The 27977-nt window shown below is 36.1% G+C and overlaps 1 protein-coding gene across 1 annotated transcript; it reads right to left on the bottom strand.

Moving 5' to 3' along the window:
• Positions 1–2824: 2824 nt before the first annotated feature.
• Positions 2825–27977, bottom strand: RAB3IP (RAB3A interacting protein). The gene is made up of 10 exons (XM_086610100.1): positions 27712–27977; positions 27242–27503; positions 19939–20034; positions 17355–17432; positions 16766–16969; positions 11792–11920; positions 9414–9526; positions 5740–5839; positions 5564–5633; positions 2825–2907 (listed from the first exon to the last, which is right to left on the bottom strand). Exons 1-10 carry the CDS (start codon positions 27960–27962, stop codon positions 2825–2827), a joined length of 1386 nt encoding a protein of 461 aa, XP_086466226.1. The 5' UTR covers positions 27963–27977.

Below are 27977 nucleotides of genomic sequence, written 5' to 3'. Positions count from 1 at the left end.
CAAAAGCCAGTAGAAGCGTTTAGCTTTCCTACTGCTTGAAGAATCCCACTGAGAAAAACGCACAGCCTCTCTTTCAGTTGATTAGGAACGTGCCAAGGAACACATCACGTTTTTGTCGGAGGTTTCAACGACTTTGTGCCAGATGATTTCATCCCTTCGTAACTAGAGCCAGGGCTATATGTAAACTCTGCTACATGTAAAGGAGAATCTGACAAGGCTTTTGAGGCGTGATGAAGGTGATGTGCGTTCTTCAGTTCAGTATGTCTAATGTTCGCGTTTTACGGACCTTTGGTCCCAGTACTAACCATAATTACACATGCGCAAAAAACGTGGCAATAAGAATTACTTATCTTGTCTCTGTACTTTCACGCAGGTGACGTAATTAACGCTACTGATGAAAGCAACAGTAATCAAAAATGCAAGAGCAAAGCCATCACTGGTTTCACTGTATGTACTATCCCATTTAAGCAGCTGAGCGTCAAGACTATCCAACTGCTCTAAAAAACTTGTATCTCACCGCAGTTTGATCATAGGGAAGTAGAATTTCTATATTACAATTGTTACTATTATTAACAAAACTAAATTATAGATTAACCTTTTTGTCTAAGGTAACACTGAAAAACACACAGGAAAGCTGAACGTTGAACAAAGGTCTTTTAAGGCTAGTAGCAAATGTTATTTCACTTGCTTTAGATTGATCTTTGTACTCTGAAAATTGCCCCTGTTCTGTCAGCCCTAAGCAAACAGGAGAAAAACATTCAGACATTTCGAGTAGGTACCTGTAAGAAGCATTTGGTTGTGAACAAAAGCTTCAGTGAAGTCAAGAAGTCTGGAAATAAGCCCATTTTCTGGAATATATTCACCAGACAAGTAACTGTTGTGGAATTTTTACAAGCCCCAGACACTCAGTGACACAGGTTTCTCAGGACAGGCAGCTTACATTAAAAACATAGAAAATAATTTTGGGGAAAGGACTTGAAGACAGAGGTGAGCCAAACAGTATTTATAAGATGTCGATGTAATTAAGCCAAACAGTCATTGCCACTGAGATACTAGGGACTACAAAGATGCACCCAGTGTATGAGAAAAATCACCTCCATGTAATAAGCTTTAGATACCATTTATATCTCCACACCATCATGTACAGAAACGACTCGTTCTCTCTACTTGAATGAGCAATGCTTGTAAAGGACTATTAAGTCTCAATAGCAGCAGCTACCAGCTATCATTTAACTACTGTTAGCTTTATGTAAACTAAAGATCAACAATCATTTAGGAAGCATTTATGAGCCTAACATACAATATAATACCAACAAATACAGTTTGTTTTCTAAGAATGATTAAAATCAGACTTCCTTAGCATTACTGAAACAATAAACAACCTTTTAACAATTGAAGGTAGAATACTTCTGTGTTTCTACAGCAGGAACTAGTACCCTGTGACAGAAGACTGATAAAAATATTTCATCAGTACTGAAAGACTGGACATACTCCACTACTAATGAAATATTTAGGTTCAATTGTTTGTTCTAACCTTGACATTGAAACGTATGGTCAAATTCAAGGCTTGCAAAGTATTTTCAGGTATATATACATGCAAGCAACACAAGCATGGTATTAAATGTCACTGCTCATTCTACTTACTTTTTTAAAACGGAAAACACCCCAGTAAGACAGTGATAAATAGTGTTGTTATTGTTCTGCATCAAACAAAAGAAACCTATATCCATGCAGATGCTTCTTGTTAAAGAACCAACTATATAAACTTGTCTTTACTTCTTTTGCTTTACTTTTTTTTTTACTTCTTTGTCAGTTTAACTGCCAATGTTTTAATCTTATCTGTAATTAACAATGGCCATCATGATCAAGCATATGCCTTAAGAAGCCACGAACTTTTTTCCTGTTTCTTTTTGTAGCAAATCATGTGCATGAAAAAACAGCTAACATTAGGTGGAAATCATCATCAGGACATTAAAGAATTCACAGAATGGATATCTTCCAATTTCAAGGACAGCTGTGAGAAACTGATGTATAAAACACCAGAAACTGGAAAACTCAAAAAAGCAGAAGAGAAAAAAAAAAATCATTTAAAGGAACAAAAAGATTCTAATGAAAGAAAATTGTTGGGGAAGAGAAAGTTTTAGCAGTCAGATAGGGATCATGACAGATTTCTAACCAAAGAGTGACCACAGTAATTTTACTGTTCCTTGATCTTTGAAAAGCTCCCTACTTTAGAGAGAAGATACCCAGATTTATTATACTGTTGACTCTTCACTATATGTGTTTCTCCTCTTACGCTGGATTAGAAATGAAAAATAAAGGAAATCAGCACTTCAAAGAATTCCAAGTTCCCCTAGTTGTCTGCTAACTGTATTGGCATACATGCAGAGAGAGATACATGCAAGTATCTAAACACTACAATGAAGAAAGTGTCAGACATTTATTCCCTCTTCATAAAATCGTCTCAGTTTTACATCTTGGAATGACATATCAAGAAGTTTCACATCATTCTGCATCACCAAGAACAGAAGACAGACTGCTTCAGACTAACACTTTAATCAGAAGTTTTGTTTTTAAATGTAAATTACAATCACTAATACACCTGCAAGTGCCTATTACCACATTTGTTCAACTAAGTATTATATGTATGCATATACAGCATAAGTCAGTTTGAAACAATCACAGTACTTCTTAGTGCAATCTGCAAAAGGAGAAAGATCTTGGACCCACTTTGTGGAAATAAATATCAAGTCACAAAAAAAGATTCAGCAATTTTAGTTATGTATATTCAATGAAGTTCATGCACGCGCAAGAGTAAAAAGATTTAGAGCTCTTCCTTGTAATAGCCAAGCTTTGCTAGTGACATCTCTCTTCTCAGCTGCATAACTTCCCAGAACATCTGATCCACTAAAAAAAAAAAAGACAGAAACATCATTAAAAATACTGAATTCATATTTCATCTGAACTGTAGTATACAGGCTGCCTCACTGTACATCAGTTTAGGGGAACTTTAGAAGTAAGAAACATCTAGTAAAACCAGAATTAATGCGTGAATTGTGCTTGGTTATGACAAAATTTGTTGAAGTATTTATTTCAAGAATTCTAAATGATGGTCCTATAAAAAACTCCCCAAATTTTAGATTATTTCTTTTTACATTAGGGAACAAAATACATCAGTACTTCTTGTCAGCTTCTAATAACTGCTGTTTCTCATTTTAATTGCCCTGCCTCTTGACTCATTTTCTGTAAAAGACCGCAAGAAAAAAAAGCAGAACTTGTTGGATAAGAATTGTTTCATCACAGAATCTGTAATTTTGTTGTATTTTTTCTACTTGTAATCTTTCTTCTTCCCTCTATGAGTAATCTGCCAGCAGCAGTAAACTGGGGAGGAAAAAAGACCTTTTTTTAGTTTCATCTGTGTTTTACTAAACTTGACGAGCCCAGTGGATACCTTAAGCTTCTAGACACCACAGCAATACAAATAAAAATTAAGCATGTAATTATTCAAGACAAAAACAATTTACATGAGTCAAGATCATGATGTAGAATGATCTTCCCAATCATATTTCAAACACCACTTTTGTAAAAGTGACCTCTGTCTCAAAAATTATATGGCTCATGAGTAGAAATGTATGCAACACATTATGTGGACAATTATCATGAGTGCCTACATTCTTCTAAAGGTATTGTTAAATATTTACATAAAGCTACAAATGCAAATTCTATGTTTTTAATGGTAAAGATGACAATTGAGCGGGAACATCAAGCTCAAGTTTTTTCAAAACTTCTTGTGACGAATAAATAATTCTGATAATGCTGAAAACATCTTATTATTTGATGTAAAAAAAATATCTTAATCTCTATCTCAATAGCAAAGTAAACAATTTTTAGTTGAAACTATATATGTCCTTTTGGTCAAAGTAAAAGCCTTTTAACTATAAAAGAAATTAAAACTTAAACAACACACTTTTAAGATCATCATCTGAAGGTTTTATTAAAAATAATTTAGTGTATGAAATAGGTGAATTTCTCGTGAATTCCATGAAAATAATTCCCTTTGACAGGGAAAGTTAACAGTTTTGTTTTTTGTAAGGAACAGCCTCTCTATTATCACCTCAGGAATACTTCAGGTTAGAAACAGAAACAAAAGATTTGGGTGTAGCTAAAATACTGAGCCCTTGAAACTGGGAAACATCAGAAGAGATGACTATAGGCTAGGTAGATCAAAGTGAGGCTAATTGTAGCCAAATTCTGTATGAGCCAATCCACACAGACTTGAAGACTGGAAGAATGAAAAGCAGACATTGATAAACATTACAGTGCTGTTTCACTCTACTTTCAAAAATGCAACTGAACTAAAAAAATACAATTAAAAAGTGAAAGCAATTTTTTTAATTAACTATTGACACAGGGCTAGTGACACTTTTTCTACTATCTGTGTGTAGCAAATCCAGGAGTCTAAATGATACGATCTGTTTCAAAAAAAACTTGGACTGAGGGCTGCTGGGCATTATTCTTTGACCTGGATAAGAGACGTAATTAAATCCATTGTGTACAGTTTAAACACAATCAAATCATCAAAGTTTTATTTTATAGTGATAAACCAGCAAAATTGTCTTGCAAATAAAGACCAATAACTGCAACTCCAACACACAATGTATTTTTAAATTCCAGAATTATGTAACTAGGTGTATAGTGCATACTTTTTCATCTTCTTTTATATGGACATATCAAAACTGAACAGCACAGTTAAGCAAATTTCTGAATTACTGCACAGAGTTTAAATAGGCAATTGTTGGATATGCCATTCTGACAGCAACAAAGAAACCAGGTAACTCCAGTGGAGGAAAAAAAAACAGCCTTAAGCAATGGCTGTAAAAAACACATTTCCCTTTTGGGTTGGGGGGTAATCAAGCCTTACATTGTCAGATACATTTATAGCCAGAGCCCTAATCAAGAGACTTTACCATGCTACAGCCATGACCAAGACCTCACTTCTCAGCTGCACTCAGATGAACGATTACAGTATGGTTTCCTGTTTATTTTTTACAATTTAACCCAAAATATTGTCATCCTTGCCAATTCTCCCTAAAAAATAGTCTGACAAGAAGGGCTGTCTGAATTCTTAAATGCATGAAATGAGAAGACACACCAAAATACCAAGTGAAAGAAGAAAAAAATGGCCCAGGTCAAACCAAACTGAAGCTTTTTTGATCTAAAATATCTCCATATTCTGTGAAAAAGTCTTGATTTTTGAATGCTATGTAGAAAAACTGTTACTAACTCCTTTTGTTACAGAATTTTTCATAACATTTCTTACTGAATAACATCAGGGGCTTTCAGGTGGACTAAAAAAAAATCACTGCTTTTTGATTTTTTGTTAAAAAAAATACATTTATTGGAGGGTGGGATATCATCAAAGTCTTGTAATTACAACAATGACTACCAACAAACAGCTTTCCTGTAACGTCAGGTCACTGCTATTGTGCACAGATAGCAAGTTTTAGGCACATGCACTATGTAAATTTCTTCTTATATATGCCAAATACAATTTCCTACTCACCATCTTGCTGCTTCAACAGTCCTTGCTGGATGTAGCGAATATACGTAAAGAAGTTACACACAGAAGTGATCTGAATTCATATAAAAATAATGGGGGTTAATATCATTTTGTATAATAGTACGGAAAACCAACTAAATAACTACTATTCAAAACAAAATCACAGTAAATCTACTCACCCTGTAACGACAGAAAGGAGAAATGTAGTAATAACTGCTTGAATCTCCTAATTTGATTCTATGCTTGCATGACTTGCTTTGTCCACTGAGAGCACATTTCCTACAAAATATAGAAAGTTTGCACAATTTAATAAACAAATCTGACATTAATGTCTGAACACCTGCATGTATTTAAGGTGTTAATGTAATTGCTTCATATCGGCACAGAAACCCAAGTCTCTGCCTCCATTTTACAAGTTGCAATTATTATATTATGTTGTCAATTGTTTTAGTTCCACAAGGACTAATTTTGTTTCAATACCAGTGTGTCGTGATGCATTTTTTATTTCTCTTCAGCTCTGGTCATGTACTTCCATGTTCACTAATTCAAGCTGGCTTGACAACTCTGGAATGGTGGGATTTTCTTTAATTAATTCTTCATATGTGAAATAAACATTGTTTAAATTATCAGTTGATGCCAACATTCAAACAGACTTGTAAAAAATTCTGCTTGATGTTGCATTTCATCATAAAAATATCAGCCCTACAGAATAGCAGTCAACTCTCTGAAGCCTCTCTCAGATGCATTCTAAGGCCAGCTTTGCATTTATGTCCAAATTGAAATCATATTTTATACTCAGAGTATACAATAGTTATTATTATATTATTATAAAATATATTATAAAATCATTTTAAAATATTATAAAATAATATATTTTATACTCAAAGTATAAAATAATTTCAGAAAAAGGGAAAATAAGCTGTCTGGCAGTAATTCTTCCCCTAACCACTATAAAAAGCAATCGTAGAAAAATCAAATTTAGTACTTCTGGTATATTGCAAGTATGTCGTTTTCAGGAACAAGGAAGGGTCAGCAGTCCCCACAAATTCTTCTCAAAAAACAATTCAGGAAACTGCAAAGAATTTTTTAAAATTTTCCTCCAACATTCTTTAGATAAAGAAGGTTTGCATCTCTTGAAGAAACTGCTATTAATGCAATCTTAAAAATGTAAACAAAATAGGAATTTGTTTTATTTGGAATTTCTATATTTGCAGCATCTCAGATGAACTGAGTTGTCATGGCACCCACTGTTTCATTGATTTTTAAAAGCTGCTGGCTCTTCTCTCTTCCATTTCTACCTTACAAAATCAGGGAGTCTAAGAACAAGCAGCTTTTCAGAAGTGAAACAAAAATTACTAAGCTTCTATGGTTCTAAACAGTGGCTTAGAGGCCCTTTTAAGTAGCCTGCAGCTGGTCCACAGAACCATGTAAGACAGGAGAAAATTGAAGAGTGCATATGATTTTCCACAGCAATTTATGTGGACTGACAGCAGCCCACTGATCCAAGAAATCCTACAGTAGCTGAAGGAAGCTGATCACAATTTCCATCAAGCTTTTTTAAGACAGACAGACTTTCAATGTTGGGAAATATAAAGCCCTTCTTTCCTTCTGGCTATAGAATTACCTTCTACATGTTATCTTCCACCACACCAGGTTAAATGCTGGCATGACAGTTACCACTAATGACTCGGTTCTGCGCTGAACAGCACACATGCAGCTTAGCGCTTTGTTCCCCATGGGGACAATTATTCCAACCCTGTGGGGAAACCCAGCTGTCTTTCGTTAAGGCAGCATTTACTACACACCATCACAGGCACCATTCAGTAACTTCTGTACGTTAAAAACCTTTCTTCACTATGCCCTCCGCTCCTTATTTCACTGTTGGGCTATTATCCACTATTTTATGCATCTGCTCCCCCATCCTCCAAGCAATTGTGCAATAAAATAATTCCTTTGAAAACATTACTCTAGTTTTTGTTATTCATTATTTATATTTTGTCTATATTCTGTTACCTATTTAAGAACATGGTTTCAATAAAAATAGTGCTTTGCAACATATAAAAATAAAAAATGTGAAACCACGACTCTGATTCAGTGAAAACTGAACACCTGTTTCCCTTCCAGTGCCAGTAATCATACATAAGGCAAAGCGCATTTAATGTCAGATTACACTTAAATACTGCATATTCCTTACCTATTACTTATCTACAAGCAATACCACAAAAGTTTTTGTCGCTACATGACAGTGAGAAAAGGCAGAAAGGAGTATGCCTGGCCCTTTGATACATCCCGAGTAACTAAATTACAGTTTGTGCATAGCATCTCAAAACATTAAGCTATACATAGCCAACTATTTAAGCATTACATAAGTTCAAATTAAAAACTTTCTTACACTGGCGAAAATAGGTTAAAAACCTCACAACACTTGTGAATGATGCAATTGAGTCTCCTGTTTTTTAGTAAATATTTCATCATGTCAAGACATAGGGAAGTTGCTGGAACGACAATGATTCTTAACCAATTTGCCGATTGCTTTTTAACAACATGTGACTTGTTTCAGTAGCTTCTGGCTGTCCAGATTCTCTATCGCATTCCTGAAACACAGCTCACAGTCGTGTATCTTGGACTTGAAATCATCACCCTTTGAGCAGCTCCATTATTGATGGTGAGCGCTTCTGATGAGCACTCAAAGAGAGTAAGTACTTACTTACTGACAGAAGTAAGCTGAAGAATATACGACCGCTCGAATTTTGTAGGCTAGAAAGGATCAAATATTAAGTCATAAACCACAATTTTCACTTTATACAGCTTCTTTAAAGAGAAAGTAATAAATTTTGACATGTTAAATGTATTTTCTCTTCCACTCAAAACCAGAGGAAATACAAGAACTAAAAAACAATAGCAATGAGAAAGAAAAAAAGAATCTTAAGAGCCAGATGAGAACACGTTGATGCAAGTTTTCTATCAGAAAATTGAGCTCTGTCAAAACAAGTATTAGAGAGAGAATTGTCAAACTTGTCCAAAAGATCTCCAACTGAAAAGTTAAGACTTTATCAAGATTTGGAAGGCTCCGGGTTAACACTGGCCTTGCTTGCTTAACCCTGACATACACTAAAGCACACAACAAATCCCTTCCTTCTCCACATCCACCAAAGCCTCAGTGCCTCAGGCAACTCCCTCCTACCTAACTTTAATGTCTGTATCAGTACCTGACAACAAGTCTTGCTTCAGATTCCTATAGGACCATTCCAAAACTTCTAAAATAACCTTCCTGTCATTCAAGCATATCTCCTGCTTTAGGTTCAAACTCACTTTCACCTTCATTCCTGCTTCATTACATTTCTCCTGCTCAAATTCAGAGGATGTACCCTATGTATCTCCTCTCAAATACTTCAGCTACCTTTGCCAGTGTGCTATGTATGTCCTAAATTTCTTATGCCACAAATACTCCGATATTCAGCCTGTACTACTTCTATACCTATTACTTTCATGACACTTTCCAGGTGATAGTCCCTAGTTCAAAACAACTGTTTTAAGTACCAGGATGGTCTTCTCCAAAGAAGTGAATGTTACTTTTGTTGTCAATGAATCGTAAGTGAAGTAAACATAGCTCTCCCAAAATGGTAATTTGTCTTAAAGGTTTGTTCTATATTAGTATTTTTTAAACTTTAATTTATTAGTTGTTTACCTTCCCCATAAAATTTTCTAACAGTTAACCGAAGTCTTAGATTTTAGGAAATAAAGTTTAAGATACACAAATCTGACTGAGGTGATCAGTTGATAGCAGTTTTCTTGATCCAAGAGTTATCTTAAATGAGTCAAGACTCCCCCTCTGTCTGTTAGCTTAACATACTTTGGTCCCCCACATTCAACTGCAGAAGCTTTCACAAATCGAACAGGTTGCAAGCCAACAGGTTCAATGCTCAGAGTGTTGTTTTCAACAGCTTCCAGAACAGCTGAGGCCAACTGCAAGAGAAATTTAGAAAGCAGTTAAAAGCAGCTCTGTGCTATCCATTGCCTCAAAGCAGTGACATATTTCTTTCTCTCTAAAGTTAGGAACACAGAAAAAAAATAAAAAAATCAACTCAAACAGAAATTAAATTACAAATGAGATTTTGCTTTCATCGTGAGCAAGAGGTCCCATTTCCAGGCTACTGTTTAAATTCTGCCCTTCAAATAACCCTGTTCTCCCTGAGGCAAGATAACTGCCTTTACAGCCAGGAATGTAGTCAAGCATGTTTAAAAGCTAACTGCATTTTCAGTCATTCCTCATAAGCCCAATAGCACATACATTTGTACATGCAGCGTTCTCGTCAGAGGCTGGATACAGCATAAACTTTGTTTATTGAAATAAATTTGCTCCATGTTCTATGGAAACACAAAATGACGCAGCATGCTTCCTTATCTTGCAAAAACAAGTAAACACGTCACTGTTTTTCAGCCAAAGATAGCTTTAGAAAGGTGTTCAAACAAATAAGACTGAACAATATATAGAAAAGCCAACGTAATACATAGAAAAGTCAGTCGCAGCTTTCAAACGCTAGCCCAGTGTTTCATCTTCATGAAACAAACTGCAACTTTGCCCAGGCTTTTTATGTTACTTCTTTATAAACACACAATTGTAAGACACTAGAAATATGCTCGTTTTGCTTGATTGGACTCAACACTTGTCCAAGGCTACTGTTTAATTATGGACAAGTAATAGCCATTACTTGATTTGAAAGAAGGTGCAGTCCATGTTATTAGTAAAATAATTCTGCGCCAAGGTTCCTTCCCACTGAGTAATAAAGACATTTTTCTATTGTACTTTGCGTATTTTAAAAACAGAATGTTACTATTAAAAGTAATTCATATGAAATACTCTTTCTCTGCCATCTCCCAAAGGCAAAACTCTACACACATACACAAAAGGCTAGTGAAAGTTAAGGTATACTTCAACCATTCAGGTAACTGCATTTCCAATTATTCAAAAACACAACACGTGTAGTTTGTTTGGTTTAACTGCACATTAGTTGATCGATATTCAAGTGAAAACAGAAGTTGGTCACTACGCACAGCATCTGGAAACAATAACTGATATAACTGACAAGTGCTAGAAGCCTCATTATTTCCTTAAGAGGAAATACAAATCTACAGTAATTATATCACCACTGAAGTAGAAAAAAAACAAAATGAAGTTGCTGGGAAAGACAACAGGATGGCCTACTTACACATACTGCAGAAGCAATTTAATTCCCATAGTAACCACGTAAACTTTTTAGTGGGAAAGGTTCGTATGCTGTACACCAACCATAATGAACTGGTGTACAATTAACTAAAACATTGTGCATGCTTATGGCCAGCAAGGAACAGCAGATGAAAAGTACGGAAAAAGAACTAACAGCACATGAAAACAACAGATAAACATTATGAAGAAAATACAGCATTTTCCATGTGAGGTGTTTAGTTTTATTGGGGGAAAAAAAATCAAGTCCAAGGGCTTTAAAATTTGTTATTCTTATTTTAATAAAGATTTAAGGCTATGGTCCCTTTCCCCTAGAGACCAATATCACACCTACAGCCCGTAAACGCTGCTTAGGAACAAAAACTAAAGCAGCTGGTGCTGGAATCAGTTCCGTGTTATTCCCAGGATGAGTAAAACTTCAGTCTTTCCTCTGTATGAGTGTGTGGGAATAACAAAAGGAAAAAGAAGTCTCACAATTCGTTTCATCTAAAACTACATTCCCAAACTGCCCCTGTCAAATCATATCAAATCCTAAAGTCTAATCTTGTAACTCAAATCTCTCCAAGAAAACACCCAGACTGTGTCTGCAGCCTGCTATGATTGATATGAGAGAAAACTGGTCCACAAAATTAAATATATTGGCCTCTGCTGCCCCCTATATAAACAAGGGACAGTGACAGGACACTATTTCTACAAAACAGGATCTTTGAAACATCAGGAAAAAAAAACACTATCTATTCCTACAAACATCAGATTATGCCTGATAAGAGTAACATCTGAAGGAGGAGACCTAAAGAGGCTGTATCTGGAATAGCAGAAGTGAAACAGTGAATAAAAAATGATCATTTCAACACTCCAGACTAAATTTCAGCAATTCACTGTAAACTGTCACACTGTAATGAAAAAAAAATAGTTAAACTTTGTATGAAAACATTTTTATACAGTCTATTGGCTTCATGCAACGTACTTAAGGGAAAAGCATCAGTGACAACATTTAGACTGTTTACCTCACTTTTTGAGAAGGTTAAACACGGAAAAATATCTTCCCGATAAATTTTGTCCAAGAAAGGACATGTTCTGTCCATAGTAGGCTCATCTTTCCAAGATCTGAATTCATTGTACAAAGACAGGTCAGCCTAGAACACACACAAAGATTCACATATTTTAGTACTGCAATTATCATACTAGTGTCTCTCATTTGCAAATATCTACAGGTAAATAATGAGCATTAAAACTAAATGCTTTCCATTGCCCTGTGAAACAATGTCACCGTGCCCCAGCTATGAACACCTTCTTAAATCCACTTTCCTAAGGCTGCAAATATATACAAACCAAAACATATAATTTTCAAGACAGAGGTAATGCATTCACTGGTCACCACAACACCACAGACAAGCTAATTACCTCTCCCCATTTCCTAAACTTCCTGGATAGCTTGGAAAAACTGAACTGATTCTTAAACAGAAAAAAGCCCAAAAAATAATTTTCTTCTTGATGCATCTTCATTACAGTATTTTTACTCCATCTCTATTTCCGCAAGTTACAGAAAAGGAGAGAAATCTGAAGAAAATAACTGCAATCCTAGATATATTATACGTTCACCCTGCATCTGAATGTAACACACTGCTATCCAAACGCTAAAAGAAAACAGACATTTAACACACGAAATATACTAACACAGGAAATGAGGAATTCAATATACAAATCAATTAAAACTATACTCTTATTCTTCATTTTTCATCTTTATGCCCAAACTCTCTCCTACACTATGCTACAATTAGGAAGGAAAGGATATTCACTGGGCATGATTTATGAGTCTGCTCCCCCACAGCTCCTCTAGTCAATGGAGAAATGCTAAAACAACCCACTAAATCATGCCATGAGTACGCATGCTCTGTGTTAGGAAGAGATGGTTTTATCTGCTTTGAAAACACCTTGTTTCCTCATCTCTACATTGAGATTCATTTAGCACTGGGAAGGTACCTATTCAGTCTGGTGTTCAGGAGACTGGCACTAGGCCCATATTAAAATTCATGTTTGCGTTATGGGACAGTTTGTCCCATGAGCTGGCCACCCACTACCAGCTGGAGCACACTGAGGTACTCCCAGAGCACATCATCTGGTCCAGGGTTACTTGAGCAGGATCCTGTTCACAGGCACCAACAATGCTCTGAGACGTGAAACAAGCAGACTGGGGACAAGTGCTTCTAACGTACGCTCCTAATCCAACATAAAAGACTAACACCAGTCCCCAGTGGGATATGCAACATCATCCTCAGACTGGTTCTGACATTCTGCTCACACAGACTTCAGCACCTTTCCCCTCCAACTGGTTGTTAAATTCCTTTCTTGTACTATAGTTGACCTATCGTCCTAAAACCCAAACTTAAAGCTACAGGAAGGGATGTACGTTGGTCAAAGATAAGCCAGGATGTAATTTTAAAATTTTTTGATATTAAAAACAAATAGTATAGATAAGATAATGAAAGAGGGAAAATAACATATGATAAAAATCAAAATCATTTATTTCCAATCCTATTAAAAAGGTCAGTACACTGCTTTGAACCAGTCTCTCTCAGTCTTCTCTTATCTCCCCATGCATTACTACTCCTCTGAGCTCCCAGCACTTTGCCATTCATATATATATATTTTGGAGAGTTCTTTTGTCATTTTAGTTTTTTGTGTTTTTTTCCTTGCAAAAGAACCTACAAAGATTAGACTGGCAAATTTGTTTTCCATTAGAGCTACTTTCCTTACACTCAGGTGCAATCAGGAACAACCATCTTAATTAAGCTCGTCCATAAATGTTCTGGTTGCTAAGCCACCAACCTCATTGTACAAATGAAATTCAATAGGTGTAACCGGCTCCCTAAAGGAACATTTCCCATACCTTAAAACCCATCTCAGGTCTGGCTTTAAAATTAATACAAGAGATATCAGCAGAAAAAAAGCCATTTTTTTATTTGTACTATATGATTCTAAAAGCTAAGATGCATTTCTTATTAACTCAGTTATTTTCTAGATTTAACTTAATTTCACCCAAATCTGCAATTTATTAAGAAGCTGCCCTGGAAAAAGTGCTCAGTGAATATAGCTTGATGCTCTTCCTTTCCAATCTACTACATGCGTATTTCCTCCCTGCCTTTACTTGCGCTTTCACTAGATCCAAGTTTTGACTACCTGCAATTAAATATACAGCCAACTGTAATAATAATTCTAATTAAATTTTTAATGCTTTCATTTTACAGTAAAATACAACATCAGAGAAACATTTCAGCTCTTTGAGCAACACTGATGCATTTAGCACTTACGCTGAGTGAATCCTACCTGTGTGCCTAAGATCCAGGCAGCTATTCAGCTCGCCCAAATAATAAGTTAATACTTAATTAGAAATCTCTACTTATCCTAGAGGTTACTCCCACATGCTAGCAAGTATTTCTCTGGGATGCTGGCACCTTTCTGGCTCCACTGCAATATAGGGTAGACAGCCATTCTAACTATGTCTACATTCCACAAAGAAACCTGAGAGTTGACATGTATTTACACCCAGCTCCCTCCATCATCTCAGAACGCACATCTCTGGGTGGTAGATCCTCCACAAGGGTCCAAAGCTATATTCCCCACACCACAAGACCACTATATACCCCTGAACAAGGGTACTTTCAGCCCCACTTTTGAAGTCAAGTCACTTAAAATCAGAAGAACAACATCTAACCTAACCCAGTGGCAAGAACATTTAGCAAGAAGGAGGCAGAACTAGGGTTTCAGACCCAGGTCCCAGAAATGCAAAAACATTTACCTTAGACTAACAATAAGCAAAAGCAGTAAACAAAACCATAACGCATTGGACAACAAAAGCAGGAGGGAAGGCATGTCTCCTCTGCTTAAAACAACGTCCTAACCACCTTGCCAAAGGCAGTCTTGCTTTCTTCACCCCATGTTGCACTCCATTAAATATTCCTGCTCAGAAGAGAGACAGAAAGACTCAAGCCCCAGTGGGTGGAAAATCTGTATGTTTCTTATTGATTCCCTGGGCTGTCACTGGAAGAAACAGTCACCTGTTTTGAGCAGCCTCGAAGTGTCTTCTTATGCAGCCAACAGAAAGGAGATTGAACCAAAGAAAAACATCAGACAGACTGGACTTTCTGCAGCATGTCCTTCACATTCACCACCTACTCTCCACAAGAAATTGAGGCAAAACGAATTTCTCCCCTCTCCCGCTCTTGCCCAACACTTAAAATTGAGTCACGACCTCGGTATGAGGCTTACAGAGTAACTGCACTCCATCCCAGCTCTCCCCTTTTGTTCACATCTTTCTGAAGAACAACAAGGATTCAATTTTAGTAAGGAAAACATCCTGGATGCCACTAAAAGTGGGCAGGCAGGATGTAAAGCTTTTTTTTTAAAAAAATTAAGATCAAGTATGAAACAGGATCTGGAAAATGCCTTTATTTTCTACATTTATAGTAAAAAGATGTATAGTATAAACACTTAATGATGACTAGCAATACAAAACAAAAACGGCCACTGTGAATCACATTAAAGATTCAGTTAGGCTGTCACCTCTCTGGCAACAGCCAGCAGCCACAGAGCTGGCTGCAGAACAGCATGAGAGGAAAGACAGCGATATGCCTTCACTTTACAGCCTCCCAACTTCTAGCAATCTGTAGTTAAAAAAGCTTCCTAAGCCAAACGTCATATCTATCTTCTATACACCTTGACAGGCTTTTCTCTTGTCACTTTGCTTGACTACATTTTGAACACTTTTATATTTTTAATCTTGCCACCTTGTGATAATGAGTTGTAAAGTTTCATGATATACTGACTGAAAATAATTTTCCTTTGAGCTCCCAGAGTTTTATTACAAGAAATCATTAATAGTTTTTCATCATTCATCTTCTCCACGTCACCTGTGATTATATAGATTTTTGTTCTACCTCAAGTGTCTCTCTACACAGAAATACTTCCATAGGTTTGACCATCTATGTCACACTTCCTCATATTTTATTATGTCCTTTCTGAGATGAAGATATCATAGCTGCATACATAGACACACACTTTTACTACATGTTTATACAACAGTATCATGCTTTTTCTTTTGCTATTTACTCCTTTCCTAACAACTTAAGGATCTGTGGGTCTTCAATCATCACTGAGCACTGAGATGGTGTTTTCAGAGAGTTATCCACAAGCATTTTTTTTTTTCCAGCACAATATAGCTATTTCTAAGTCCACAACCCCATGTCTGCTAGAGTTGCAGTTTTTCCTAGATGCCACATTTCTCATTTATTGATATTGATTTTGAATTTAATCTGCTGTCCTACAAACTACTCAGTATCAAGTATCATAAGATCCTTCTTAACTCTTCAGTCACTTTTTGCCACAACCATTTCAAGGACTCAAGTACCAACTTGTTGCCTCATTACTTTCCCCATTTAAATCTACATGAGTAGATTTAAAAATAAAAAAAAAAAAAAAAAATCAATCCCAGGGCCCTCTGGGACATCAGTGGTAACTCTCCTCCTGTTCCCTAGTAGATCACTGATTGTGTCTTTCCCCCAGCCTGTTTCACCCATTATTGATTTATAAAATGACTCTTCCTCTTTTCTATGACAGTTTATGAAATGTTTATGAAAGTTTATGAACTTTCAGTGATAGACTTCATAAAAAGCCACCAGGACTTATCATTCTGTTACTGTATTTTTCTTTTTTTTTTTTAATTCCCATCTTTACATTATTAACTCCAATATTTCGATCTTATCTCATCTTCCCTTAATGATTTAAAGGTAAACAAGACTTAGAAAAACCACTATCTATCGGTATGTAAGAAAAATTTTCTTTCATTAATGAAATATATCTCTAAAAATAGTACTACATGACATATACTGGATATATACTAACATATACTGGATTTACTGTGAGTGAAACAAAACAATAAAGCCACATTATCAGCAAGAAGAGAACAATTCTTGTATTATTACCTCTTTGCAGTCTTTTACAATTGGCTGCATCATAGTAAGGTCCTGATGACTGCCACCCATAGCACTGCTTGTACTCTTGTTTCTTGCATGGCCTTTCTTAAAAGGAGTTTTTCCAGTAGACTGAAACTCCTTAGTTGGAGATGTCGGTGAAGTAGACAGTACTAGGGTTTTCAATGCTGCTACTTCAGCCTGGAGGACATCAATCTTGGGGGACAAAAAAAAAATAAAGTAATTAAACAAAAATGTCATATTAGGCTATGAATATGTTAAATTGTTTAACAAAATTTCCAGTTATCTTGGTTCAAATCAAGACTTCATCTTCCAACAGTACTAACACACAAATGCCTATGCAATTCCACACTGTAGTTAACACCGGCATCCTATGCACCTTGTTAGCCATCTGATATGATGTTGAAACAGCTCTGTGCCCACAGGTGTTAGCCAAGAATACGTCAAGGGAACACAAAACAACTTAATATATATTTTCAAAATGCACACAGGTAGTGCTCTATTTACATCTCTATGAGTCACACTTCAGATTTATAACCACGTGAAAAGACAAAGCAAGCAATTCAGAAAAAACACTCACCTTTCCCTGTGCTTCTTTTAACTGTTTTTCTGCTGCAGCTTGTTTGACATTAGCTTCTTTAACCATTTTGTGTGCTTCCTATAAAAAATGTTTAGCTAGTGTAAATGCATCACGCAAATTTACAAAACCTAGTAAAAAAAACTAACTTTTGCTTCACAGAGACTACTTGTGAATAGTAAGTTGCGCAACAATCTGAAATTAAACAGTTACATACCAAAAAAATACCTACAATTCTAGCATTTGGATTCATCACTGGCTCACCAAGGTGGTTGTTCTTGGTTCTGAGCCCAGATTCAGAAATTCAGCTCCTGCACCCACCCCTCTCCAGCAGGAACAATACCTGTCACGGACGTCAGGCTCCAGTCATGCTTTGGTGGCTGACAAGTCAAGTTCCTTGACCCCCAAGAGAAACACTCAACCAATAGCAACAAAAGCAACATGAGCACAATAGCACATTCAAAAGAACTTCTCCCTTCTTCTAGCCAGAACAACCAGTTATAGTCAACTGTGAACTTCTGCATGAAAGAACCAGTCAAACAACTATGAAGTCTACGTTCTTACCATCAATAAGACGGACAAAGCAACAGCTTAAAACAGTTCATGGATTAATAAACATTTCTTAAGTAGAACAGAAAAAGCACTAAAAATCAGTCCAAGTAAAGAAACAAGACTAAGCCAATAAAGAAGGTGGCGTAAAAGGACTGGGAATTTTTTAAACATCCTTCTACCTCATACCTTTAAGCCTTTTGTCTGCATAATGTATTTGTTCAGGCTCCGGTCCAGCAATTTGTGCCTGTGATCAAATTACTGTTCTTACTTGGTACTTACTGAAGGCAACAAAGACTGAAAGATCAGGGCCACCCACTAAATCACTTGGAATAGGAACCTTCTCATATCTGTAAAGCGCCTAGCACGTATCTGGACGCTATATAAATAAAACAAAAAAGTTCATACATCATCATACCAAAAGATCTGGCTCCCACTGGCATACAACACAGCTGTATAATATGAGTTTGTAAAATCCTCTTAAGTAACAACAGACACATGCAGGAATGGGAACATACACATTTATACAATGTGTACAAATACATTTAACATTGACCATGCAGTTTCTGCTTAGTGATGCACCTTTGAAAGCAAAGCATGTTACAGTGCTACTACAGTGTAATAATGTAATATATACACCCAGCTGTGCAAAACAAGTCTCCATCCTCCATTGGGATGCATTAACATAAGCTCCAGCATATCCACTTATAGGGTCACTGAAATTAGTGGGATTCAAAATAGAATGTGAATTCAAGGGCTGTAGATCCCAGTGCAAAAAATCAAGAAACTTCAACACTGTGTTTTGTTAGGGCCTCTTAGTGAAATCAAATCACAAAAGAAAATGCAAGTGACATGCCCACAACAGTTGAGAGTTCTGAAAAATGAAGACTCGATTATTACTAATATGCTATATATCAAACATAGCTTTAACAAATTGATAACATTTTTCTAAGTTATAAAGTATAATTAATATAAAATTTCACTGATAGTTTTATTTTTATTCCCTTAAGTGAAAATACTTGCCCCACATTTTCCTTCCCCTCAACACACACAAGTATTTACACCAAAATCCAGTCTCCCACTTACTCTCTACACACAGGAACTGCTTAATATTTTAAGCAACTTTGCCCTACTGGGATGATGACATAGAATGCATTGTCAACCCACATAACAGTTTGTAATTTGACTTTTGAACGTCAGTATTTTCAAGGTTTTAATAGCACTTCTACACCAATACAAGATCATAGGTCACCATAGGTTTAAATACTGTTTCTAAAACGTACCTAATGTATATTTGGTAAATATAAATCATGACGAGATTATTAAATTTATTCTGACAGTTATGAGTATCACAATTTAACCTCTAGGCATTCCTATATATATTCATGATAAAATGAGAACTGATCCTGCTTCAAGTAAGGATTTAAGATTTTTTCTGTGTAATACAAGCACACAATCTTTGCAGGCACTACTGCCTTTTTCTCAAATGAACAGGTCCCACTTAAAGTTCACGATTCCAACTTGATAACCAGGTTCCTCCCTGGTGCATCACTCGGTATTAATGTTTCTTTTCAAGTTTGCAGGAGTAGTATGCTGCCAGACTCAAAAGCTGAAAGCATGGTCAAGTTATGTACCTGCTATCTCCACTGATCTGGAACTATGTTATTTTCTTATTTAGTCACCATGGCAACCCCAAATTTAGCTCTTATCTAGATAGCCTTGTTGTCAGACAGAGAAGCTGTCTCAAAATAGTTATGCCAAAAAATAAGCCTAAATAGTTTTAAGCTTTCTGATATATTTTCCTTCTTTTCTTCATCTTGTGTCTAGGGAGATTGAAAAGCTCAACAAGGTTCTCTTTCATCTAAGTGAAAAGTCTACTGCTTGCTCTTAAGCCTCTACTTCAACACATCCGGGTCTTCAGGACACAAATCCCTTTATAAGCTTATTGCAGAAAAATTCAGCATACAATATACTGATTCTACATAAAACATCTGGCTCAGCTTCCTTTAAGTATATCACATCGAAGACTCCAACAAACCTCAAACAGACTAGCTGTAAGTTCTTCCAATTCCTGTCCAAGTTGATCTCGCACTTTAGAAAGCCTTTCACATTCTTCATCTTTTAACTTCAGCTCCTATGGAAAATTGAAAGTTATTTATTCTGACTTAGAGCAGTTATTTGGCCTTTTAAAGCTAATACCACAGAGAGGGGGGAGAAAAAGGAAAAAAAAAAAGTCAGAGGAACATAAAACCTTTTCTAAATAAAGCCTTTCAAAATATTAATCTTAACACTAGAAGTAATTAAATTAATGCTGCATATACATATAGCTATTCTTCCTGCTATACAGCAATGTACCAGGCCAATCTCAAGTATCTGTAACGTAGACATCAGCATTTCCAAAATTCTCTGAAGTAAAAAAAGCTTTTTCTCCTGAAAGCACAGAAGACTAAAGTCACTTAAAATACAGATAAATTTAATTATTGGGAGAGACAGAATATCAGTTCTGTTTACCCATTTCTTAATAGACACTTAAAGTAATCCTTTTTTTAAAAAAAAAATAATTTCCAAAAAAGCTTTATCTCTTAAGAATCCTCAATTCCAAAAGATCTTAAAGCATATTTTATTATAAATATTGTCTCCTGCATATCTCCTCACAACTAATACAATCCCGAAATCATATCCTTGCTCTTGTTTATGCAGATATATAATCAAAGCAACTTAATGAAATTCAAAACATTATTTGTCTACACCACTAACATCTGAGCAAGGAAGGTCTGACCATATCACTTTCACAGTAAGATTTTAACACAGACTTGGCAGTAAAAGCTTTACACATGCCCAATCTCATCTGTATGGTGGGAAAAGTGGGGCAATTTGCAGAGGAGTACAGAAAGTTTGACAAGGAATTTGAAATAAGGGTTCCTCTCCCCTTTCCCAACCATTAAACTCTCGAATCTCTTGCAAGAAAGAGAATGATGGAAGGAAAAAGTAAGGGAAAGAAAAGCAGCAGACTCCACTCTGACCTTTCAAGCATTTTTTTTCTGTCCATAACTCCTCTCCCATCCCCATCTAGTTCTTCCTTCTCTTTTCCCCCTGCCAAGCTAGCCATTACACCACCACCACTCCTGAAACGCAGGACCCAAGCGTGTCACTGACATGTTAAAGACTTCAAATACCATCTAGCAATGATTCGCTCTGAAAGTGTCCAGAAACCAGTAAAGAAAACAGCTGCCCAGACAAAACTCTGGGACACTAGTCACTACAGTCATAAAAAGGCCCAAATGGCAGCTTCCCTTGTGTTTCTGGGAGGCGGTTAGTATTTCTCCCAAAGTCTTCATGATTGAGTAATGTTGTACACAACGATGTGGGCAACTTCATCTTGCCTTGTAGCATCCTAATATTGGGTCTTGCTCTCAATTTCTGCAGTGAAACTGGCAACAGATTTTCCTCTATGATGAAGAGTCCTCTGACTTCAGCTCCTAAATTCAACACGTGTTTAATGACTGCTCTAGACTCATTTAATACCAAAGGCATTATTTCTTCCTTATTTTATTTGGTTTTACCTTTAGACATTTTGATTGATTTATTTTTTAGTCTAGTTTGCTGGTTTGATTTTTTGTTTTCCATATGTAACTACTCCTTTCAACTATTTTGAAAGGTACCACTTAAATGATGAGTTTTTCCTAAACATGGTATTTCTCAACTAGTACTCAACTCTTATTTACTAGCTACTATTCTGCACACAGTGACATCACTCTCTCTCAAAAAAAAAAAAGCAGGAAAACAGCTACAGATGGAGAGAAGAGAAGGAAAAGGGAATACAAAAAGCTAAGGCAGAGAAAAAATTCTGGGAAACAAAAGGTTAAAGAAAGAAAGGGGAAAAAAAATTAATTTAATTAATTTTGTGTTAAAGTATTTCCCATATAAAGTACGGTTCTTAACAAGGAAATGAAAGATTCTGATGCAAAATGTTTAAATCTCAAGTTTCATGTGTTCTTATAAATGCAGAGAATATATGAATACATTTCCTTTTATTTACTTCACTCATTTGTAAGGAAAATGGTACATACATACAATACATTTTAAAAGTAGGCTATATTAATATTCAGGTCAAGAGTTATCAAACTCACAATGATGGTAGAACTACCCCAGGTTTACTTTTGGGCTACTACTATCAATATACTACTTTAAGTAAGATGGTTACAGTTTTGCCTGCAACTGGAAAGATTAGGAAGGTCTAAAGTTTAGGCAGACAAGTAAAGCTACTTAATGAAAATAAAAAGGAGACAACACCAGGCAGTTTACTATGCATCGCTGCTTAGCCAGATTTGTCAAACACTGGGCAAGTTTTCATTACGTGATTCACAAGGAGCATAATATAACCCATTATTTTCCCAAGCATGCTTAATAGCTCTTTTTTTTTCAGCAGGGCAGAAATAAAGAGTGCCCAAAGCAAAAAGCTTAGCAGTTATTAGAAACATTACTACTGCCTGTGTCTTAAAAGGTATTACTGCAGACTTCCCAGCCATACATAACACAGAGGCAGAAAAGACAACTGCATGTGCTAGACTAACGACCCATGCTGCAGTCCTTCCCACATTACTGTTCTGAAAAAGTAACCACACCAAGATGAGCTATTATAAAGCACACACACAGTTACCCAATTAGGTAAACAAAAAATTTAACTTACAAGGAAAAAAAACTTTAAAGCAAAAAAAAAAATATCCTGTATCAAAGAGTCACGATATTGCTTATTTCGGTTTGATCTTCACAGGCTACAAGGTGGGTGAAGAAAGAACCAGTGAGATAAGGAATGCAAATTATCGCTTCAAAACCATTCATATTTTAAGTTCTAGAAAGAAAATAATCCTGCACCTAGTTCAGCAATTTTACCAAGTTAGAATGAGATGCAGAAGATAAAGGAAAGAGCAAAGATTTTCTATAGATATCACCTAAAATTAGAACCATGGGATACTGCTGAATTCTGAAGTTATCAAAAAAGTTTGTATTTATATTAGAATATGTTTCTGTGACTAGTCTTCACTCATCACCCAAGTTAAACCAGCTACATAAAAATTAGTCCATTGCAACCACATTTACAAGGGTGTTTAGTGCAAGAGAAGGTCCACAGTATCTTTTCAGAGATAAGAGCATTTCACAAACTATTGAATTGACATCTTGTGGAGTGGGTGAAGATGCTTCTGTTTTGCCTGTATGTACGTCTTCTACTCACCTGAGAAAACTTCTATGCCTACGATACACTAAAACAGCATCAGTCAGAGGTGTAGATACTGAAAACTTTCATCACTCAAAGACAGTAAGAACTGCTAAAACACCTTCAGAGAACCAATCCATGTTTACCGATCACAAGCCAGTGACCTTACAATTCAGCTGCAATTTGTTTTGAAAAAGCTTGAAAGCATACTCCTCAGCGGAGTTCTGGAATGGTATATTATTCCAAAGAATCTTCATTTTCATTGTTCATTAACTTATAAGCAAATGACAACAGAAATTTAAGAATGCTCAAGGTACTGTATAGTACTACTGGAATTCCCACATGGTTACTGTGAATCTACTTATTTGTTAATTCATACAAAGTTTTAAAATATCATGTTTTACTGTGGAAAAATAAAGAGATTTAGCTGTCGGTGTTAGCCTGTGCAGAAACACTGTAGTAACAACGACAGCCTCTGTTACGTTGTTCTGTATTCTTTGACAATACAGGCAGAACAACGGGAAAAACAAATCTACTTCAAATCCCGTATCTTCATGTCTTGCGTGTTGATAAGAGATCAAACTGTAACACTCAGTTTATTTCTGAGATGAAGAATGCATACAGAAATTGAGGCCTTTGAAAGAAAAATCTAGATTGGAGGATCAAGTTCTTAAACTACATACTGTCACTTCATTCATAAGAATCATTGCGGCAGTGTGGAAAAACTCTCAATTTCACTCTACTAGAGAAATACCAGTAATTCAGATTTCTACAAGAAGTCAAACATGGTTTTAGTTGTTCCCAACAAGCCTACAGATTTTATTCTAAAGACCGTGGGAAGCATAGAATTCATTCTCAAACTGAAAACAGTATTTGCAACCAACATCTCTGGTAGACTGCTCTTTCCTCATCAGAGAGGGGAGCTAAGCATCAGTAATAGCTGACAATTTCAGCATTCCAAGAGAAAATATATCAACACAGAAACCTAAGTTTCCCTCTGTAGTCATAGATGACATCATTATATCGACGGTCTGATTGATGAGGAAATAACTTCAGGGCCAAATCCCACAAAAATTCAAGGAAAACATTACCATGAACTGCCACAACCCAGAAACTACAAGCAAGCTATCCAAAACGTATGCAGTGTGCTGGTCACTTAAGATGAAGAGCAAACAAAAGATATTTCTTTGCAAGGACTCCACTAAACTTGCACATCAAGAAATATCATATATCAAAATACCATCACTGTTCTCTCAGACGTTATCTATGTGAGGTTTATCCACCTCCAGTAACCACGGTGACACAGCTCAATCCAAATATGACAGAAAAAATGCAAATGCAGAGAGACATGATGAGATAAGGTCCCAGGCATTGACTCACCAAGCCTCTTAAGACCTTCTCGCTTTTCCTGATGCTGCTTTAAAAGGGTAGCAAAACAAGAAGAATGGTTCAGAACATCTAAAGCAAGGGCTCTTCAGCTTCACTTTACAGAACATAGCCAAAAATTAAGTCTTCAGTGAAAAAATAAGAAAAAATGACCTGAATGATCTAAAGAAAAAATGAAAAATCTGTGTCACTTTAATTAAGGCAGCACTTTAAGGCAAAAGTATGTCCAATCTCATATGCTTCATTAGCATCGAATACTGCCTTGTTGTTACCTCTGACCCAACCTTTCTCCCAGTCTTATGACATGATTTGGTGCTGCAATCGATCTAGACTGAAGTAGAAAGCATATTTCCTCTTGTCAAACAAATTTTTGAAAGACTGTCTTTTCTTAACAATTTTGTCAGCAATGCTGTTTGTTTTGGGAAGTCTGTAGTCTTTGGAAATACAAGGCATATACAAAGGAGAAAAAGAAAAAGAATAAATCTTTATTCCTAAATAAGTTCTTCAAGAACCATACTTAAGTGTCTAACAATTACAGGTCATACATCTATTCTCCAATATAAAAAAACTGAGAGCATATTAAGAAAAGTGTCGCACACTAAGCGGAGACATGGAAAAACTCAGATAGTGGATCCCTAAGCTTCAAATTTCCTGTTTCCTTCCTAGTTCCCTTTCTGATCACAACTGCAACAAATTCAAATCAATCCTTAACGCATATTACGATGGCACGCAGTTTAGGAAAGACATTTGGAACAAATGAAAAACACAAGATGGCAAATTTGTGTTTACTTTCTTCACTCCTGGAAAGTCTGTAGTCTGTAAGTTTCCAGGCTCAATGAGCTCACAAAATTTGAGTGCAAATTCTAATTCTCATTTTTCTCTCTGTTTCTAATAAGCAGCACAGAGACTTACAGAGAATTTAAAACCATTATGCAAAAAAAAAAAACAGCTATACACAGGCACTACCTATTAATTATGTCTCTATAGATTTTTAAACCAAGTACTCATCAACAAAAGTGAAGATACTTGGAAATACAAGTTTAAAGACTGCATGACCTTCTGAGTATCGCAGAGTGGGCATAGCCCTATGTGAACAGCCATGACTTTTGGAAGAAAGCAATTGGAGATGAATTAGGGATAGGAAAAACTAGTCCTTATACAGGAAATGGAAGAAAGTAGGTATTACGGGAGGAATAGGGTTTATTGTTGTATAGTCTGTAAAGACTCCCGCTATGACTCCTGTGCTACTGGAGTTAATTCTGAAACAGTGCAAGTTCAAGAGGACAAGCAGACAAAATGGACAAGCAAACAAAGTAAGTTATCCATCCAGTATAACACTGGTAAGAATCAACCTGATGGGTTGTGAATCAGCAAGAACTTTGACATCAACCGTCTCAAGTTAGTGCTGAATCACTTTTGTTAAGAAGACCCCAAGGGTTTGGAAATACATAACACGCAGTTAGTACGTCCTAGCAGCCTTACTGTTGTGTCCTTAAAAATGACCTTAACAAATTTCGCAGTGAAACAGGAAACATTTCAATCTTTAAGAGACAAAGTGGTATACACTGGAATAAGATTTTCAGACAATTCCAAGGTAACAGTAGCAGATCCGAGTTGTGGTTTTCAAGTACGTTACCTGTACTTTGGTATATTGTCAGGAGCTGGAAGACTTTTTCTAAAGTTTAAACTTTAATTTGTTCTTACTTTCTAAGGTTCCAAGTTTAACTGCTAGGATTATACACTCACATGCAAGGTCCTCAAACTTAGCTCAGGTTAATGTTTCCTTTCAGTGGTCAAATGCTAAGCAAATGAACACATTAGCAAAGGGAGGAACTACTCAGCAATAAAACAACAGAAGAAGCAATGTCAGAATACATATTTAAGACTTACATTAACAAAGGCAAATGCAACTATGACCAAAACAATGACTACATTCAACAAGATGAGGTAAATAGAGGAAAGCAAGTTCAAACACAAGATAAGAGCTTAAACCTAAACAAGAAGGCAATCATGTAGAGGAGAGGAAAGGGCACAGATACAAACAACACAAAATCTACTGGAAAGTTTAAGCACAGAGGGATGTTAAAATGATAAATAATGGCTTTGCATTTATATAGCACCATCCATCCAAACAAGACAAAGCGCTTTACAAATATTAATGAATTGAGCCACAGTGTCTTCAAAGGTATCCATATTCAATTTGAAGTGTGGTGTAACAGTACTTTAAAGAACACCAGTGACACCTTTATTGCTTCTTTCCAATGCAGGCATTCCCCTATGAAACATCACAAGTACTCTTGGTTCTAAAGCATTTCTATATTCCATGACACATGCTACACTTTTACACTCTAGAAGAAAACTCAATAGGGACATAATCAGTATCTATTATAAATACTTACACAGTAACAATGGAATGACAGAAAAATTACTCTTATTGTCAAATGTCGGAATGAAGGAATAGTCTACATTTCAAAGAAAAAGCATCTTTAACCAGATATTGCAGCAAAAGCTTTCCATGGTTAAGTAGCAGCAGCACTAGAAAAAACACTATCAAGGAATAATTCTACGACATTAGCACTGCACACATTCAGAATAACTTTACATAAAATAATTACATCTTAATAATTCTACAAGAAATTAGTGGACTCAGACTGCACCTTCTGGCTCATCTATCATTCTGCAATATTAGAACCACTCTGAAGAGCGAAAAAGCAGGAGGAGACAAGACAATGAGCCTTACCCTCTGAGCTTTTGCAAGTTCTTCTTTCAATCTTTCATAGCCCTTTTCTCTTACTTCCAGTACAGATGGGCTCCGTAAGTGAGATAAACTGTCTGTACTCAACCCAAAAATATCTTCATTTCCTTCAGCAACATCTGCTACTGTAGCACCCTGCAAAAACTCTCTTTCTGCGTTATTGCTCTCCTTTCTGGAATTATTGTGATTGAATGACCCACCCTGGGGTCCAGAGGTAGAACAGAGTACTGCGTTGGTAACATTGATGCTGTAAAGAGAACGATATATTTTTTATTTATATAATACACCAAGAAGAAATATTTTAGAAATGGCAGCACTGATGTTGAACGTACCATTATGGACACAATTTAATATTACAACATTGTAAGTAATACTAAAACTGCATCTTTAGCAAAGTAAGTAGTTTATATTCAACAAACATCAGCAACTTAAATAAAAAGATATACAGAACTTACCTGACACCTGATGCTTCTCCACAGTTCAGCTGTCTGGGAGAAGAATAAACGGGTTGTGTGGGAAGGTCAGAAACATCTAATGCATTGGGTTGGATTGGTGTGGAGGACACAACAGAAGGATGTGGCCGGTAGATAACACTGGGTGAGGTAGTTTGTTCCTGAGTTCCTGGCTCATTTACTCCAAGAAGATCTGGTGTAGTAGGCGAAGCGAGGTTCACTTCATGAAAGCCTTCCAAGGGGTCACTGGCCATAATAAAAGCCTCATC

Source organism: Tauraco erythrolophus, chromosome 4 (assembly GCF_009769465.1).
Source record: "Tauraco erythrolophus isolate bTauEry1 chromosome 4, bTauEry1.pri, whole genome shotgun sequence".
NCBI classification, from domain to species: domain Eukaryota; kingdom Metazoa; phylum Chordata; class Aves; order Musophagiformes; family Musophagidae; genus Tauraco; species Tauraco erythrolophus.
The sequence above is the reverse complement of the archived record's forward strand: the minus strand, read 5'-3'. Positions and strand labels throughout refer to the sequence as shown.